This window comes from Sciurus carolinensis, chromosome 7, assembly GCF_902686445.1.
Source record: "Sciurus carolinensis chromosome 7, mSciCar1.2, whole genome shotgun sequence".
Lineage (NCBI taxonomy): Eukaryota > Metazoa > Chordata > Mammalia > Rodentia > Sciuridae > Sciurus > Sciurus carolinensis.
Window position 1 is genome coordinate 264,326 of NC_062219.1, and position 13,752 is coordinate 278,077.

Below are 13,752 nucleotides of genomic sequence, written 5' to 3' on the forward strand. Positions count from 1 at the left end.
TTGACTGCATGCAATAAACATCAGGTCGAAAACATTCAGAAACAGGCCAACATAAGAAAACAGCACTGTGATCTTTGATCATAAATGAGAATGAGACAAATATTGCACCTCATTTCACTTTGTAACAATCTTCTCAGACATTCTGCAAGAAAACAGGCATTAAACCATAGGTGCTGCTTCAACAGCATGGTGTGGACTTCCTGAGAAGTGCAGTGCTTAACGAGATTACCTCAAGGACAGGAACCTGTTCAGATCTGAGGGGAGCACTGCCGCCTGCCTGGCTTGGCCATGAGCAGAGCCTGAGGCAAAGCACCTTGCAAGCTCTCCTGACAGGGAAGGAGAGGTCAGTGTACAGGATCCCACCACTGCTACCCAGCACCACACAGGCAAGAACGCTTGTGATGGGGAATGAACACTGCCTGCCCCTCTAGAACAAGACCATTCCACAACATTCTGCATCCCCACTGAAAAGCATTTAGATGTTGAGATCTTGTCTTTTTATTGATCATATCAACATCAACATAAACCGTCATTCATCTAAGTCACCTGCCACAGAAGTTCAAAGTCCTATTTTTAGCTTTCTAACTATGGGGTATGCAGGTATCTGAGCCAAGGCCTTCTGGAGCAGTGGTAGCTTTCTAACTGGGGTATGCAGGTGTTTGATCCAAGCCTTCTGGGGCAGCCGTGGTCCAAGGCACTGCACACATCATATGCAGCTCTAGGCAACAAGCAGAATGCCTTCAAGAACACCAAAAGGAATTTCTCTGATACTTACCTGACTTCTAGAGTCAAGGTGGACTTTAAAATTAACTCAAGATACGATGAACAAACATTCTAATTCAAACCATGAGGAAAACCGTAATAAATTCATTTCCACGTAACTTTTGGAAAGATACTATAAGATGGAAATTACATGCATAACAAAGCACTTTGGAAAATCATTTTGGCTACCGTGTAAAAAATTCTCCTTGCTGTACAAACAAATGTCAAGGTGCTTTAATCTACTTTTGTTATAATTTCTTTTTTAGAGTTGAGTCCATCAAGTCTAGAACAAGGAAATATGCCTTACAATAACTTTTCTCAATGTTTGTCCCAGTGTAATTTCGCTTATTAAAAAACTACTTGGAAGGCTCAGATCCATATTTGGTAAAACACACTATCATAGAATGTAAAGTGGTGATGCCAGAGAATTTGATAAATACCCAAATAGAGTATCAAAATCTTAGAAAAAAAATTTTTTTTTCTGAAATAATGACATGGGCCACCCTTCCTCCTCCAGGGCTGTCAATACACAGGACACAGCCCAACTGCTGGGTGCCCTGACCATGTTCAGATACAGAGACGTGTGTGGAGAAAGGCTGCCCTTTGGACTCACTTCAGCTGATTTTTCATGACCTTTGTTTTTCCTTCCCTTTCACTATGCTGTGAGGTACTGGTCATGAAAAGAAAACTTACTTTTCCAGATCCAATAAGCCTCCTTGATCCCCTCCGATCCCCCCTTTCTAGTACTACCCCTCATCAAAATATGGCTCTGAAGACAAAAGCTTATTCAAGCAGAATGTCAGGAACTCTACCCTGTAAATTCAGGGGCACTTGCTGAGGGGCACCTGTGAGGTAGTCAGGGCACCGGGCAGCAGTGGCCCCATGTCTTCTCTTTCACTGCTCTAGATCTTGAGCAGAAAGAGGGAAAAGCAAAGCCCACAACAGACGGGGCCAGCACCCTGCCCTCTAGTGCTTGGATACCTTACCAGTGTGACATGCCCATCTCAGGCGGAGGGCTGGAAGGAACACCAGTGTGTGTGCAGCACCACAGACCCATTCCTGACTTGCATCCCACAGTGAACAGACCAAGGCTATCGATACCTGGAATGGTCATCGGCAGAGGCCTGACGAGGTCCGGGTGCCGCAGCGGGTTCCCAGGGTACACGAACCACTCCTTGACAGCCGGGCTAGCGCTGGTGTCATCTGAGGAGAGACAGCAGGTCAGAGGGGCAGAAGGCCAACCTGGTCTGTGGACACGTGTCTGCCCCATGAGTGGTCCTCTCACTTAGGGGACCTGGCATGGCCGAGGCATCAACAGCTGCTTCCTTCCTCGGCCTGAGGGTAGCCCTCATTTCAAGGATAGCCAGAACCTAGGGAGCGAACTTGCCAGGTCCCTTCCCGCTTTACTCAGATGGCAGAAAAACTGAGAGAAAACTGCTGGGAGAGGAGAGTTCTTTCGATCTTTAATAGACTGCAAAAAGTTGATGCAATAAGCCAGGCACAATGGCTCCAACTTGTAATCCCAGCAACTCAGGAGGCTGAGGTGGGAGGATTACAAGTTTGAGACTAGCCTCAGCAACTTTAGTGAGAACCTGTCTCAAAAAACAAAATATGCTGGGGACGTAGCTCAGGGGTAGAGCACCTCTGGTTCCATTCCCAGTACCAAAAAAAAAAAAAAAATTGGTACAACAATCCAGAACAAAGGGGTTTATGTACAACAGAAGAAGAACTGCAGGAAAATTTGGCTTGACCTCACTTAGCATGCCAACATGAAGGGCACTTTCTACTCAGTACCCCTGCCTGTCTCGAAACCCTCAGGTGCAGAGGATGGGGCTCTCCACAGTAACCGGATCAGCCTGTGGCACTTGCATGGCGCCTCCCTCCTGCCCCCAGGGCTGCTGGCTCCCTCACTCAGTGCAGGGTCTGTTCCTATCTCCAGGGCCTCTCCCCTGAGCTCCTCACGTCTCTGAGTCCCTGTGTCCCTCTGGGGTCACCGCTTCCCGCTGGCCTGGGAAGGCGACACCTTGATCACTGCCCTCACAACCTCAGTCCAGCTTCGCCCCACTCTGCTTACTGAAATGGTGCTGCGGTGGCACCCAGTGGATGCTGTGTTCCTTACGATTCCACTCTCTGCATCTGTCGCTGCCCATCAACACCTACCTCCCTCCTGGGCTCCTTCCCACTTCAGCTCCTCCACTGTAAAGCTGCTCTCTTCCTGACCATTCCTAAAGCTGGGGTCCTCGGGGTTTGGTCCTGCCCTGGTACAGACCTAGGCCTCCAGGTGTGCCTCTAGCCCATGCCTCCTTGAGCTCCAGACATCAGCTGGCCCTCATTGGCCTCACAGCAGACACACATCCTGCACTTCTTCATGGAGTCCTTACAACCTCATAACAGGTAAATCACACAAGAGGAACAAAAGGCCAGGGCAGCATCTGGGTAGAAGAGGAGGAAATGTTAGCCCTGTGGGCATCTACAAAGAATGAGCTTGTGTGGACAATGTTCTCATCTAGCCTGACTCTTTGGATAACAGTATTTTCAATCCCAAGTCCAGAGTCACACCTATGAACTCTGCCTAGACCACATGCACACACGAGTTCTTAAGTATCAGCTCCCTGTCCTCACTGGCAAGATCGAGTAGGGGAAGGGTGCACTGGGCAGAGGCAAAGAGAAGGAGCAACAAGTCATCCCTTCATGACTGGGATGTTCCAATTGGTAATAATCTCCCAACTTTTCAAAAAAACTGTATTTGTCCTTATGGTTCTATGACATTTTTATATTATTGCCTTAGTCTATGATCATGTATGGCCTCAGTTCTTATGCTATTTTTTGCACATATCTGAAAAGTCACCTGTTGAGTAGATATTTAGAACGGGCTGTACTCAAAAGCAACTGCATCCATGTATGGGGCACTGGGTAGTGCCAGACTGACTGGGAGAGGAAAGCAATGCTGAACCAACAATTCCCTTGTTTCTGACAGAGGCAGTGTCCAGACAACAGCCTCCTGGGTGTGCAGGTCCAGCTATTTCCCTGGGACCTCCAAGATGGAGCACCAGGGAGCATGCAACACAGCAGGCATCCTCGAGGCAAGCTGAGAACAGGACTATTTGCACCCCAGGCAAGAGCCACCAGGAGCTGGCCAACCTGTGACTGACAGCAGCACTCCCTGTGGCCAACTCCCCAGAAGCTCAGGTGATCATCCAGGAAGGCCCTGCCTGAAGAACAAGGTGATACTACCAGCTCTATGGCAGAAACTTCCAAGAACTGGAAAATTAACTGCTAACAGAACAGACCTCAACAGCCATTCTAGCACCTAAACACTCCAGCATGCCATCCAAAGATGCTGATGACAGAGTAAGCAGATGAAAAGTCAAAAGACAGCCTTGAGGAAGCTGTGAAGGGGGCTGAGTCACAAGCAAATCTTGATGAAAGGAGGTTAAATTTCTTTCAAAAAAAGACAGGAAATAAAAGCCCACAGATCCAAGGAGCTCAAGAAACCCACAGGGGAACAGAAAGTCAAACATTGCAAATCTCTTCTTCATCAAACTGCTGAAACCAGAGACCAGGAGAAAGCTCTTATGGGCAGCTCAAGGAAAGATGAAGGACAGGGAAATAGCAATGGAAGGGACCTCTGACATTCTACGAGAGACACACCAGGACCTCTTCAACATGCTGAACACAAAACAACACGCCTGAAGTTCCACATGCAGCAAACCAAACCTCAAAAACAAAGATGAAAACAACGAATTTTCGGGAAAAGCACTCAGGAGATCTGAGGCTGCACCATCAACAATGTGGCACAAATTCTTCAGATGAAGGAAGGCAGCACTGCTGGAACCCTGGAGCTGTGCAGAGGACAGCAGAGAATTTCTCGTGTATTGATTTCTTTAAACGCAGCTGTTCAGAACAGGACTGGAAAGCTACATTCAGGCCACACCTGGCCTGTTTGTTTTCATTCAGCCTGAAAGCTAATAATGCACTTTATAAGGTTAAGGGGCTAGAGCCGGATGTGGGGGCACATGCCTGTAATCCCAGCAATTTGGGAAGCTGAGGCCCCATGCAACTTAGAAAGACCCCATCTCAAAATAAAAAATAAAAAGGGTTGGGGATGTGGCTCAGAGGTTGAGTTCCCCTGGGTTCAATCCCTAGTACCAAAAAAATAAGTAAAGAAAGAAATTGGTTGGGAAAAAGGAGAGTACTTTATGACTCTGGAATGTCATAAAATTCAAGGTGTATCCCTAGAGAGGGATCTGCTGGTGTGCAGTCACACTTACACATCCACATCCCGGTGGCCTCTCATACTGCAGCAGCAGACCTAGGCTGCAGAGAGAGATGGTGGTCCTCAGAGCCTGAACACTTTTCTGCCCTTCAGAGAAAAAGACTGCCTGGCTTAAACTAACAGCAACAATTATGTATTATGGGGTCCAACCCTGTGTGCAACCTCCAAAGGTTACATACCACAGAATTCTTTCCACTGTATTCTTGAACAGAAACAGGAGACAGAGAGCAGCACGGCGGCCACAGGGGAGGGGTGCTAAGGGTCTGCGAATGCTCTGCTCCTCGCCTGTGGAAGGGTTCACAGGAACCCTTGCATGGGGAAAGCTGTGTGAAACTGTACCTGTGCATACTGCAGGGTTAGTGTGAGGCTTGGGGTGCTGGCAATGTGACTGCAGCAGGTCACTTTCTAGTTTTGATGTGTATAGTCAAAAAAGGACGAAGCCAGGTGAAGGTGCACAGAAATCTCTATGCTACCTCTACAACTTCCTGTGAGTCTACGATTATTCCAAATTTGTTTTTAAAAACATATAGAAGATATGAAACAGCAGTAAAAATACTGGGCAGAAAAAAAAGACTATGGTAAGTTTTTACTTCACATAGAAGGTACAAGGTACTACGTGAAATTACAGTGTAATGTTAAAGATACAGATGGTAAACCCTAGCACAACCACTAAAAATAAGAGAAAAGTCAAATCTAATAATCCATACGAGAGCATAAAACAAAACACTAAAAATCATCCAACGAATCCTAAGGAAGTCAAGAAAGGAGAAAATAAGGGGAAAAGTACAGAGCGAAAAACAAAGTGGAAGGCAACACTAGAACATCGGCAATCACACTAGCGCAAACAGACTGACTGTTCTAATCAAAGGTGAAGATTGTTAGGCTGGTTATGCTGTGTACAAAAGATGCACTTTAAATATAAAGAAATACCTTAAAAATAAAATGACAGAAAAAAGATACTACACAGTGACAAAAGTTGAGCGCACACAGTGATATCAGACAAAGACAACTTCAGAACACACTATTCCAGATTAAAAAATAAGATAAAATCCAATTTTCAATTTTTCACAAGGGTCAATTCATTAAGAAACGTAACAATCCTCAATGTATATGCACCAAACAACACAGCTTTAAAATACTTCATATTAGAAACCAGGGGACTGGATGACAGAACTAAAGGGAAAAACAGACAAATCCATGGTAATAGCTGGAGATTTTATTAGCCCTTTTCTCTCAGCAACTGAGAATGAGTAAACAGGAAATCAGTATATCACTGACATTCACAGAACACTTCACTCAGCAACTAGAACACACAGAACCTTCAGGTACACATGGAAGATAACTCAAGCCAGGCAAAAAACTCAGAGCACACTCCACTGTTACCACCATAGATAAATCCACAGCATTTTATTTCCATATTCTAAGAAAGTACACTTCATGTACAAATCCACAAAGTTGAGGGGGAAAAGAATATCACTAATCAAACAGTCTGAAAGTAATACCTAGTAAATATTATACTACAATGTATTTTTTCCTGAGAAGATATTTTTTAATCACTTGAGTGTATAATCATTCAGGTTAAGAAAGAATATGGGCAGAGAGCCACATAAAAAATAGAAAAAAAAAATCCAATTTCTAACATTTGCTCCTAGAGTTTATTTCTGTGCTTAAGCACCTTTCTTGTGTCTGCACAGCACATAGGAGGAGGCAGTGCATGCTTGGTGGTGCTAGGGTCTACTGGGAAGAACCCTACTGCTCCCTCCCAAAGGAAGGACAGGAGGATGTGGGTCAGTGGTAGAGCGCTTGCCTAGCATGCACCAGAAACCAAAACCAAAAGAATGATAAGCTATTTCACCTGGAAATTACATCAGTACCTTTAGATGATACAAATATCTACCTTGTGGAATAATAGATTAATCTTAATAATATTGGTATGTCTGGAAATAATGGTGCTTAGTCAGGTAAACGGGCCCCAGGCATCCTTTCACTGGTATCCTAGTTTTGAACGATGCTCTTTCCAAAGCCCTGTTCAATTAGACCATAAAGTACCTGCCCAAAGTCTCCTTCTTGATGAGCAAGGCTTCACACAAGAACTAAAAACATTACGCATCCCTGGTTTCTAACGCGGGGCTCTTCCACACTCCTGACTCCTTCAAACATAACATAACAATCCTCATCGTATATGCACTATTCCTAATAGTGAGTTATGGAACCAATTAACTTAATACTTGGTGTTACAAGTCCTCTCATTTTTACCATTCTGGACATTGATCAATGACTAAGTACTCAATGGATATAAGATATAGGAGAGAACATAAACTTAATTGTAAAAACTCTAAGGGTTTATATTTTAAAATGACATATTAGATAGCATACGATTATTTTATGAAAAATCAGTTTGAGTGGCATCTAAGTAGACACTACCTTATATTAATGTATTTGTAGTCCTTAGATAAGAAAGAGTTCATTTTTCAAAAAACACAAGTCCTTTCAAGGCATAGAAACAATGCATTCTTCATTAATAAGTGCTGATTCAGTTTGCTAATTAAATTTAGATGTCCCCTGGCACTGGTCCTTAATTATTTACAGGTGTATTATTCTCAATCAACATTTTACTGAGAAACAAAACCTACTTAATTGTCTGATTGTCCTGGAAAAATGCACTTCACTTTCTCAGCTCCCAGTGGAACTGTAACTGAGAGACCCTCCAGCTCTCACCTCTGCAGCCACCCAGCAGGAGAGCATAGACACGCTGGCGGACAGGGCGGTACACGAAGGCCTGGCTGGGCAGGGCCTGGTCGAGCTCGTCCTCCAGGGTGCTGCTGCACTCGACCTCGCCACGACTGATGATGCTGTACACCAGGTAGCTTTCTGCCTGGACGTGATGCATCCTGGCCACCTGTTCAAAATTCAGATACAATGAATTTCTCCTTAAAAACAGTGGCCTTCAAACAGAAAGTCAATAGCTTTCATTTTATGCCAGTTTTGGGAAGGAACTCAGGAATGAGTGCCACTCAAACTCATGACATCAAGTGGCACTTGCTTTCTTTCCTTTGAACTACCAAGTTCAAAACTCTATTTATATCACTTTTCCTCTACTTGTCTCACTCCGTCCACCAGTCTTCCTACATTACCTCTGCAGTGGATTGTTGCTTTGTCCACTCAAGACCTTCCAGGAGCCATGTGCTCACTATTTTCCACCAGGGCCACAGAACCTCCTGCCTGCCAACACTTCCCTTGGAGGACCTACTCCACCTTCCTGTGTCTAGCCCAGTCCTTTTTCATTCATGAAGCACTTACAAATGCTTCCAAGTAAAAGTTGTCATTTTCTTCTCTTAAATCCGTATACTTTTCCACTATAACTCTCTTAAAGAATGAGTACAACATAGCACTTCTGAGCAAATGACCTCCAACTTGTAAGAAAAAAGAAGAGTTCACATCAAGGAGGAGAGGGGCAGGGAGCTTACGGGAGGGAGGAGGACGCGTGCAAGACTGTGACACTACAGAGCTGAAGGAGAGAGGATGTCAGCAAGACACAAAGCCAGTGTCATGGCAGCAGCCAGATGCCAGTGAACTGTGGCCACATTCAAGCCACTGGCTTTTGTCCTAAGAATTACAAAGTGCAAATAAAGGGCTTTATTTCTACATATAGCACGACAAATGGATTGGAAGGGGTAAAGCTGCTCAGGAAATGTTCCTAAAGGTCATGATAGTCATCCAGACAAGAAGTAGCTAGAACTTAGGTGGTAGAAAAGGACACTGCACAAATTCCCACCTCATTTCACAGGTAAAAGAATAGCAAGTCATGAAGACTGACTATGAAAAGTGAGAGAATTCCCTGACTATGAAAAGTGAGGGAATTCCCAGGTCTGTAGCTGTGTAACCAATGAAAAATGGTAATTCTCAGATGCTGTGAGCAATTAAAGGTTGTGGGTAAGTTTAGGTTGTTTCTGAACTTGCTGAGATGCCTCTGCACTTTCAAGTGGACAAGTACCTTATCTGCGAAACCAGGGTAGTGGTGAGGGTGATGCTCAGAGGCTCGGGGGTAGAGCACATGCCTGGCATGTGCAAGGCCCTGGGTTCAATCCCCAGCACTGGAGGTGGGGAGAAAGGTAATGCTTAACTCACAGGGCTGGGGAGAAAAGATAAGCAAAGACCTTCATATAAACAGATACTTATTAGTGGCCCTCCATCAGAACTCTTCAAAGGGGCTAGGGATATAGCTCAGTTGGTAGAGTGCTGGGTTCAATCCCCAGCATGGCGGGGGGGGGGGCAGTGTGTGAAAATAAAAAATAAAATAAATAAAAAACTCTTCAAAGGTTCTACATCACATCCAGATTTAGTGCAAACTCCTGGTGTCTGTCTGTATTCCACCTTCCCCAGTCCTCCCTCCCTTCACACTCATCCTGCCGTAACAGATTCCAAACACCACATGATTTAGAGTTCCCACAACCCCAAGTTCTGTCTACTCAAAGCAAATGCTGGCCTCATGGAGGTCTGGATCTGGTTCCACCTCTTTGGGGAATTTATCCCTTTACCTTAACCCAAAACAGTCTCTCTCCTTAGAATTCCCACAGTTCTTGCCTGTCGTGTTCATGTGACAATATCAAGTATACATGATGTCTGCCTTGCTACTCCCATTGTCCCTTCCCAAGTCCTTAACTGCTGCAGCAATCACTAAATATTTATTAACAAATCCATAATATATACTTCCAATTATGACATCTTAGATTGGAGCAGGCCTACCTTTAGGATTTCAGGGTCTGAAACCAAGGTTATTTCTTGTTTTGTTCCAGCATCCATATCCATGGAGTCATCTTCTTTAATTTCAGGATGGGTATACACAGGTACTTCTAGATTAAAGTCAGGGTCTGTTTCTCTGGGTAATTTTTGTTTGACTTCAGGGTGTATGTATGTAGGAACTTCTTGCTTACATTCAGGCTCTGTACACATGGAAATTTCTTGTTTGGATTCAGGCTCTGTACACACAGGAACTTCTTGTTTGGATTGAGGATCTGTACACACGGGAACTTCTTGCTTGGATTGAGGATCTGTACACATGGGAACTTCTTGCTTGGATTCAGGCTCTGTACACACAGGAATGTCTTGTTTGGATTCAGGCTCCATACTTATGGGAAGCCCCTGCTTGGATTCAGGGTCCGAACTCATGGAAATTACTTGCTTGTCCAACATTATTACACCTTTGGGTTTTTGGAAAAACCATGGTGAGCTCTGTCCTGGCAAGAGATATGATGCCACTCCTTTATAAAAAAGAGCCCTGTTTGGTCCCAAAGGCAACATCTCTTCTAATTTTTTCTCACCTTGATGCAAATGAAGAACTTTGGATATATGATCTGACACAGCTAAGATAATATTCCCTTTTTTGTCAAAGTTCTCTTTAACAGAAGTGTAGGAAGACAAGCACTTGAACCGAAAGCTTTCAAACATGCCCTCTGGGATTATGTCATTGCCGAGTAGGCAGGCCAGCAGGGGAAGGTCTGCCACACAGAGGCCCAGACTCTCACAGAGCTTCTCTCGACAGAGCATGATGGTCTCGAGGCTCTCCAAACAGAGCTCACTAATTGAAAAGTAGGGGCAAGTGTCATAAATTAAGTAATCAGTGTCTTCTCCGAGAATCCCTAGACAATTGTGCTGGAGACCATAGGAAGCCACCTCATAGTCTGCCTCCTGCAATGAACACAAAGTTTCCTGACCCAGTGTCTTCAGAGCAAACCGTGTAAATATAGCCAACCCTGAAGGGATGAAGAACATGTTTCTGCCTGGTTGCTCCCTGTGTGACCTGATGTAATGGAAAATCCTAGAGATTTCCCTGTTGTTTTTAAGTCTTCGTTTCACCCACTCATTTCTCTTACCCTGTTCCACCATACCATCAAAAAAGAATACCAACTTGATGCCAACAGCTGCAAAAGAGTCGACAAAATCTCGTAAAGCAGAAAAGTATTCTTGCCACTGGCCCCCACAGACCCAAGACTCTGGAGTGTACCAGTAGCGGAGACAACACATGGCATCTACCACGACAGTAGGAGCACTTCCAGGGTGCCTGCTTCGGTGGCGCTCCGCCAGCTCTTTGAAATTGACGACTGTGCATATATGTGGGCAGGTACTTCCCACAAACCCCTGCAAACCTCTCACACCCATAACTGGACTCTGGGAAAGGATCTGCAAAGAAAAATAAATCCATGATTAGCAACTATGACATTATCACTAGACATATGGCACTTTTCAAAGCAAACACAAGGCAATATTTAATATTCCAAAAGACTTGTGTCACCAAACATGACATGCTGGCTAGGAGCCTAAAGAGTGTTCAATTAAAACACAAGGCGCTTTATCTAAGCATACATTAACTACAGGAGCTTCACAAGGACAACACATGTAGCAATCTTTTAAATGTTTGCTGTTATTCAAGATACTTCCCAACCACATTCAAACAAAGGTCAACGGTTTCCAAAAAAGTAATTACTACCCACCTAGAAACTGAAATAGTATTTTAAAAGTCTAGAACACACATTACAATATGAAAAATGAATAATTTTCAAAATACTTTTGCTGACAAAAAAGAACATACACATGACTCAACTGGTTAAAGTTCTAGCTCACTGTAAGCTAGGACAGTCTGTAATGACAGAAAGCAGAGCGGTGGTGTCCACCATATGGGGACCAAAGCAGAAGGAATTCCCAAGGGGATACATCATGGTGATGAACAGGTGTACTACTTTGTGCTGAGAGTTTCACCAGGGCATAAAACATGTCACAAAACTTATCAAACTGTACATGGAAAAACTGTTATCAAGCAGATCTCAATAAATGTATTGAAAAGAAAACTTCATACAAATTTGCCATATTAAACATGGTACTACTTGAATTTGTGATTGATGAAAAACAACCCCTTCTAAAAGCTAAAATCAAATACAAAATACTTAAAGAATTAACACTAAAACTTTGTAAAAATAAAATTTAACAAAATACATTTACACCATATGATGTCCTCCTTTAGGCAAGGAAAAGAGTCATCGATGCTCAGAAAAAATCACGAGGACCTCCTGGATCTCAATGTCCACTTATTCACTACGGTTTCCTCTGAGTCATCAGGTCCCATGTCTAAGCACACATTCACCATGGTTTCCTCTGAGCCATGAGGGTCACATCCAAGCACACATTCACCATGGTTTCCTCTGAGCCATGAGGGTCACACCAAGCACACACTCACTATGGTTTCCTCTGAGCCATCAGGTCCCATGTCTAAGCACACATTCACTGTGTTTCCTCTGAGCCATGAGGGTCACATCCAAGCACACACTCACCATGGTTTCCTCTGAGCCATGAGGGTCACATCCAAGCACACACTCACTATGGTTTCCTCTGAGCCATGAGGGTCACATCCAAGCACACATTCACCATGGTTTCCTCTGAGCCATGAGGGTCACATCCAAGCACACATTCACCATGGTTTCCTCTGAGCCATGAGGGTTACATCCAAGCACACATTCACTATGGTTTCCTCTGAGCCATCAGGTCCCATGTCTAAGCACACATTCACTGTGTTTCCTCTGAGCCATGAGGGTCACATCCAAGCACACACTCACTATGGTTTCCTCTGAGCCATGAGGGTCACATCCAAGCACACATTCACCATGGTTTCCTCTGAGCCATGAGGGTCACATTCAAGCACACATTCACCATGGTTTCCTCTGAGCCATGAGGGTCACATCCAAGCACACATTCACTATGGTTTCCTCTGAGCCATCAGGTCCCATGTCTAAGCACACATTCACTATGGTTTCCTCTGAGCCATCAGGTCCCATGTCTAAGCACACATTCACTGTGTTTACTCTGAGCCATGAGGGTCACATCCAAGCACACACTCACTATGGTTTCCTCTGAGCCATGAGGGTCACATCCAAGCACATACTCACTATGATTTCCTCTGAGTCATCAGCATGTCCAAGCACATATCAGCAGCCCTCACTTTCCAGTGCACTTACCAGCCACCATGCTGAATGGGGCATTTACACACACAAACTTTAATCTGTAAGGCAACTCTAATTAAACCCTTGAAGAAATCAAAAGTTCTAATTCACAAGTGAAGACACTATAAAGAAATTACTGTGATGACAATAGGTACCCTTGCAAGACTATCTTAAAGAATATACTTATTGCTACTGGACACTGACCTGTAATGGTCTAATCTGAAGTTATCTGTTCAATAGTCATTAAAAATGAAGATATATATCAGCAGATATAAATATCATCCATTATATATGGAACTCATCAAAGTCCTGCTCATTATGAAGGGACTACATGAATACATATGCTTCATATCATACTGCACTATCACAGGTATGGAGTTTGCTATGGAAACAGAGTCAAGGTGTTGAGCTACTACAGTAGGAACTGGACCTCGTAACATAGATTTTTCTCAGCTATTGGGGTTCTGTTGGATCCATGGCCATGGATCTTTTCTCCACAATGGTTATCTGTTTTTTTCATATGTTGGGGATATAATATATGGCCTCACGGGTGCTAGGCAAGAGCTCTACCACAGAGATACATGCCCAGCTCCTAAAGGTTTCCCTCAATGTTGTTACAACATAGTAGGCAGGGGAAAAGCTTTGGAAAGGAAATACAATATAAATGTTGGTCATGATGAATAGAAAACAACATTTAACTCTAGACTATTATTCTATGCCTTG

At 44.0% G+C, this 13,752-nt stretch overlaps 1 protein-coding gene across 5 annotated transcripts in view; it reads right to left on the bottom strand.

Moving 5' to 3' along the window:
- Fam120b (family with sequence similarity 120B) overlaps positions 1-13,752 on the bottom strand; it is an 80,438-nt gene that overhangs the window by 50,385 nt on the left and 16,301 nt on the right. For all 5 annotated transcript variants that reach the window (XR_007109395.1, XM_047557549.1, XM_047557551.1 and 2 more), the window contains exons 2-4: positions 9,785-11,218; positions 7,757-7,937; positions 1,864-1,965 (exon numbers count right to left, since the gene is read on the bottom strand). Coding sequence is in view for 4 of the 5 variants with exons in the window: in XM_047557549.1 (XP_047413505.1) it covers positions 1,864-1,965; positions 7,757-7,937; positions 9,785-11,218 (1,717 nt within the window). In the remaining variant the exon portion in view is untranslated. The remainder of the gene's footprint in view (positions 1-1,863; positions 1,966-7,756; positions 7,938-9,784; positions 11,219-13,752) is intronic.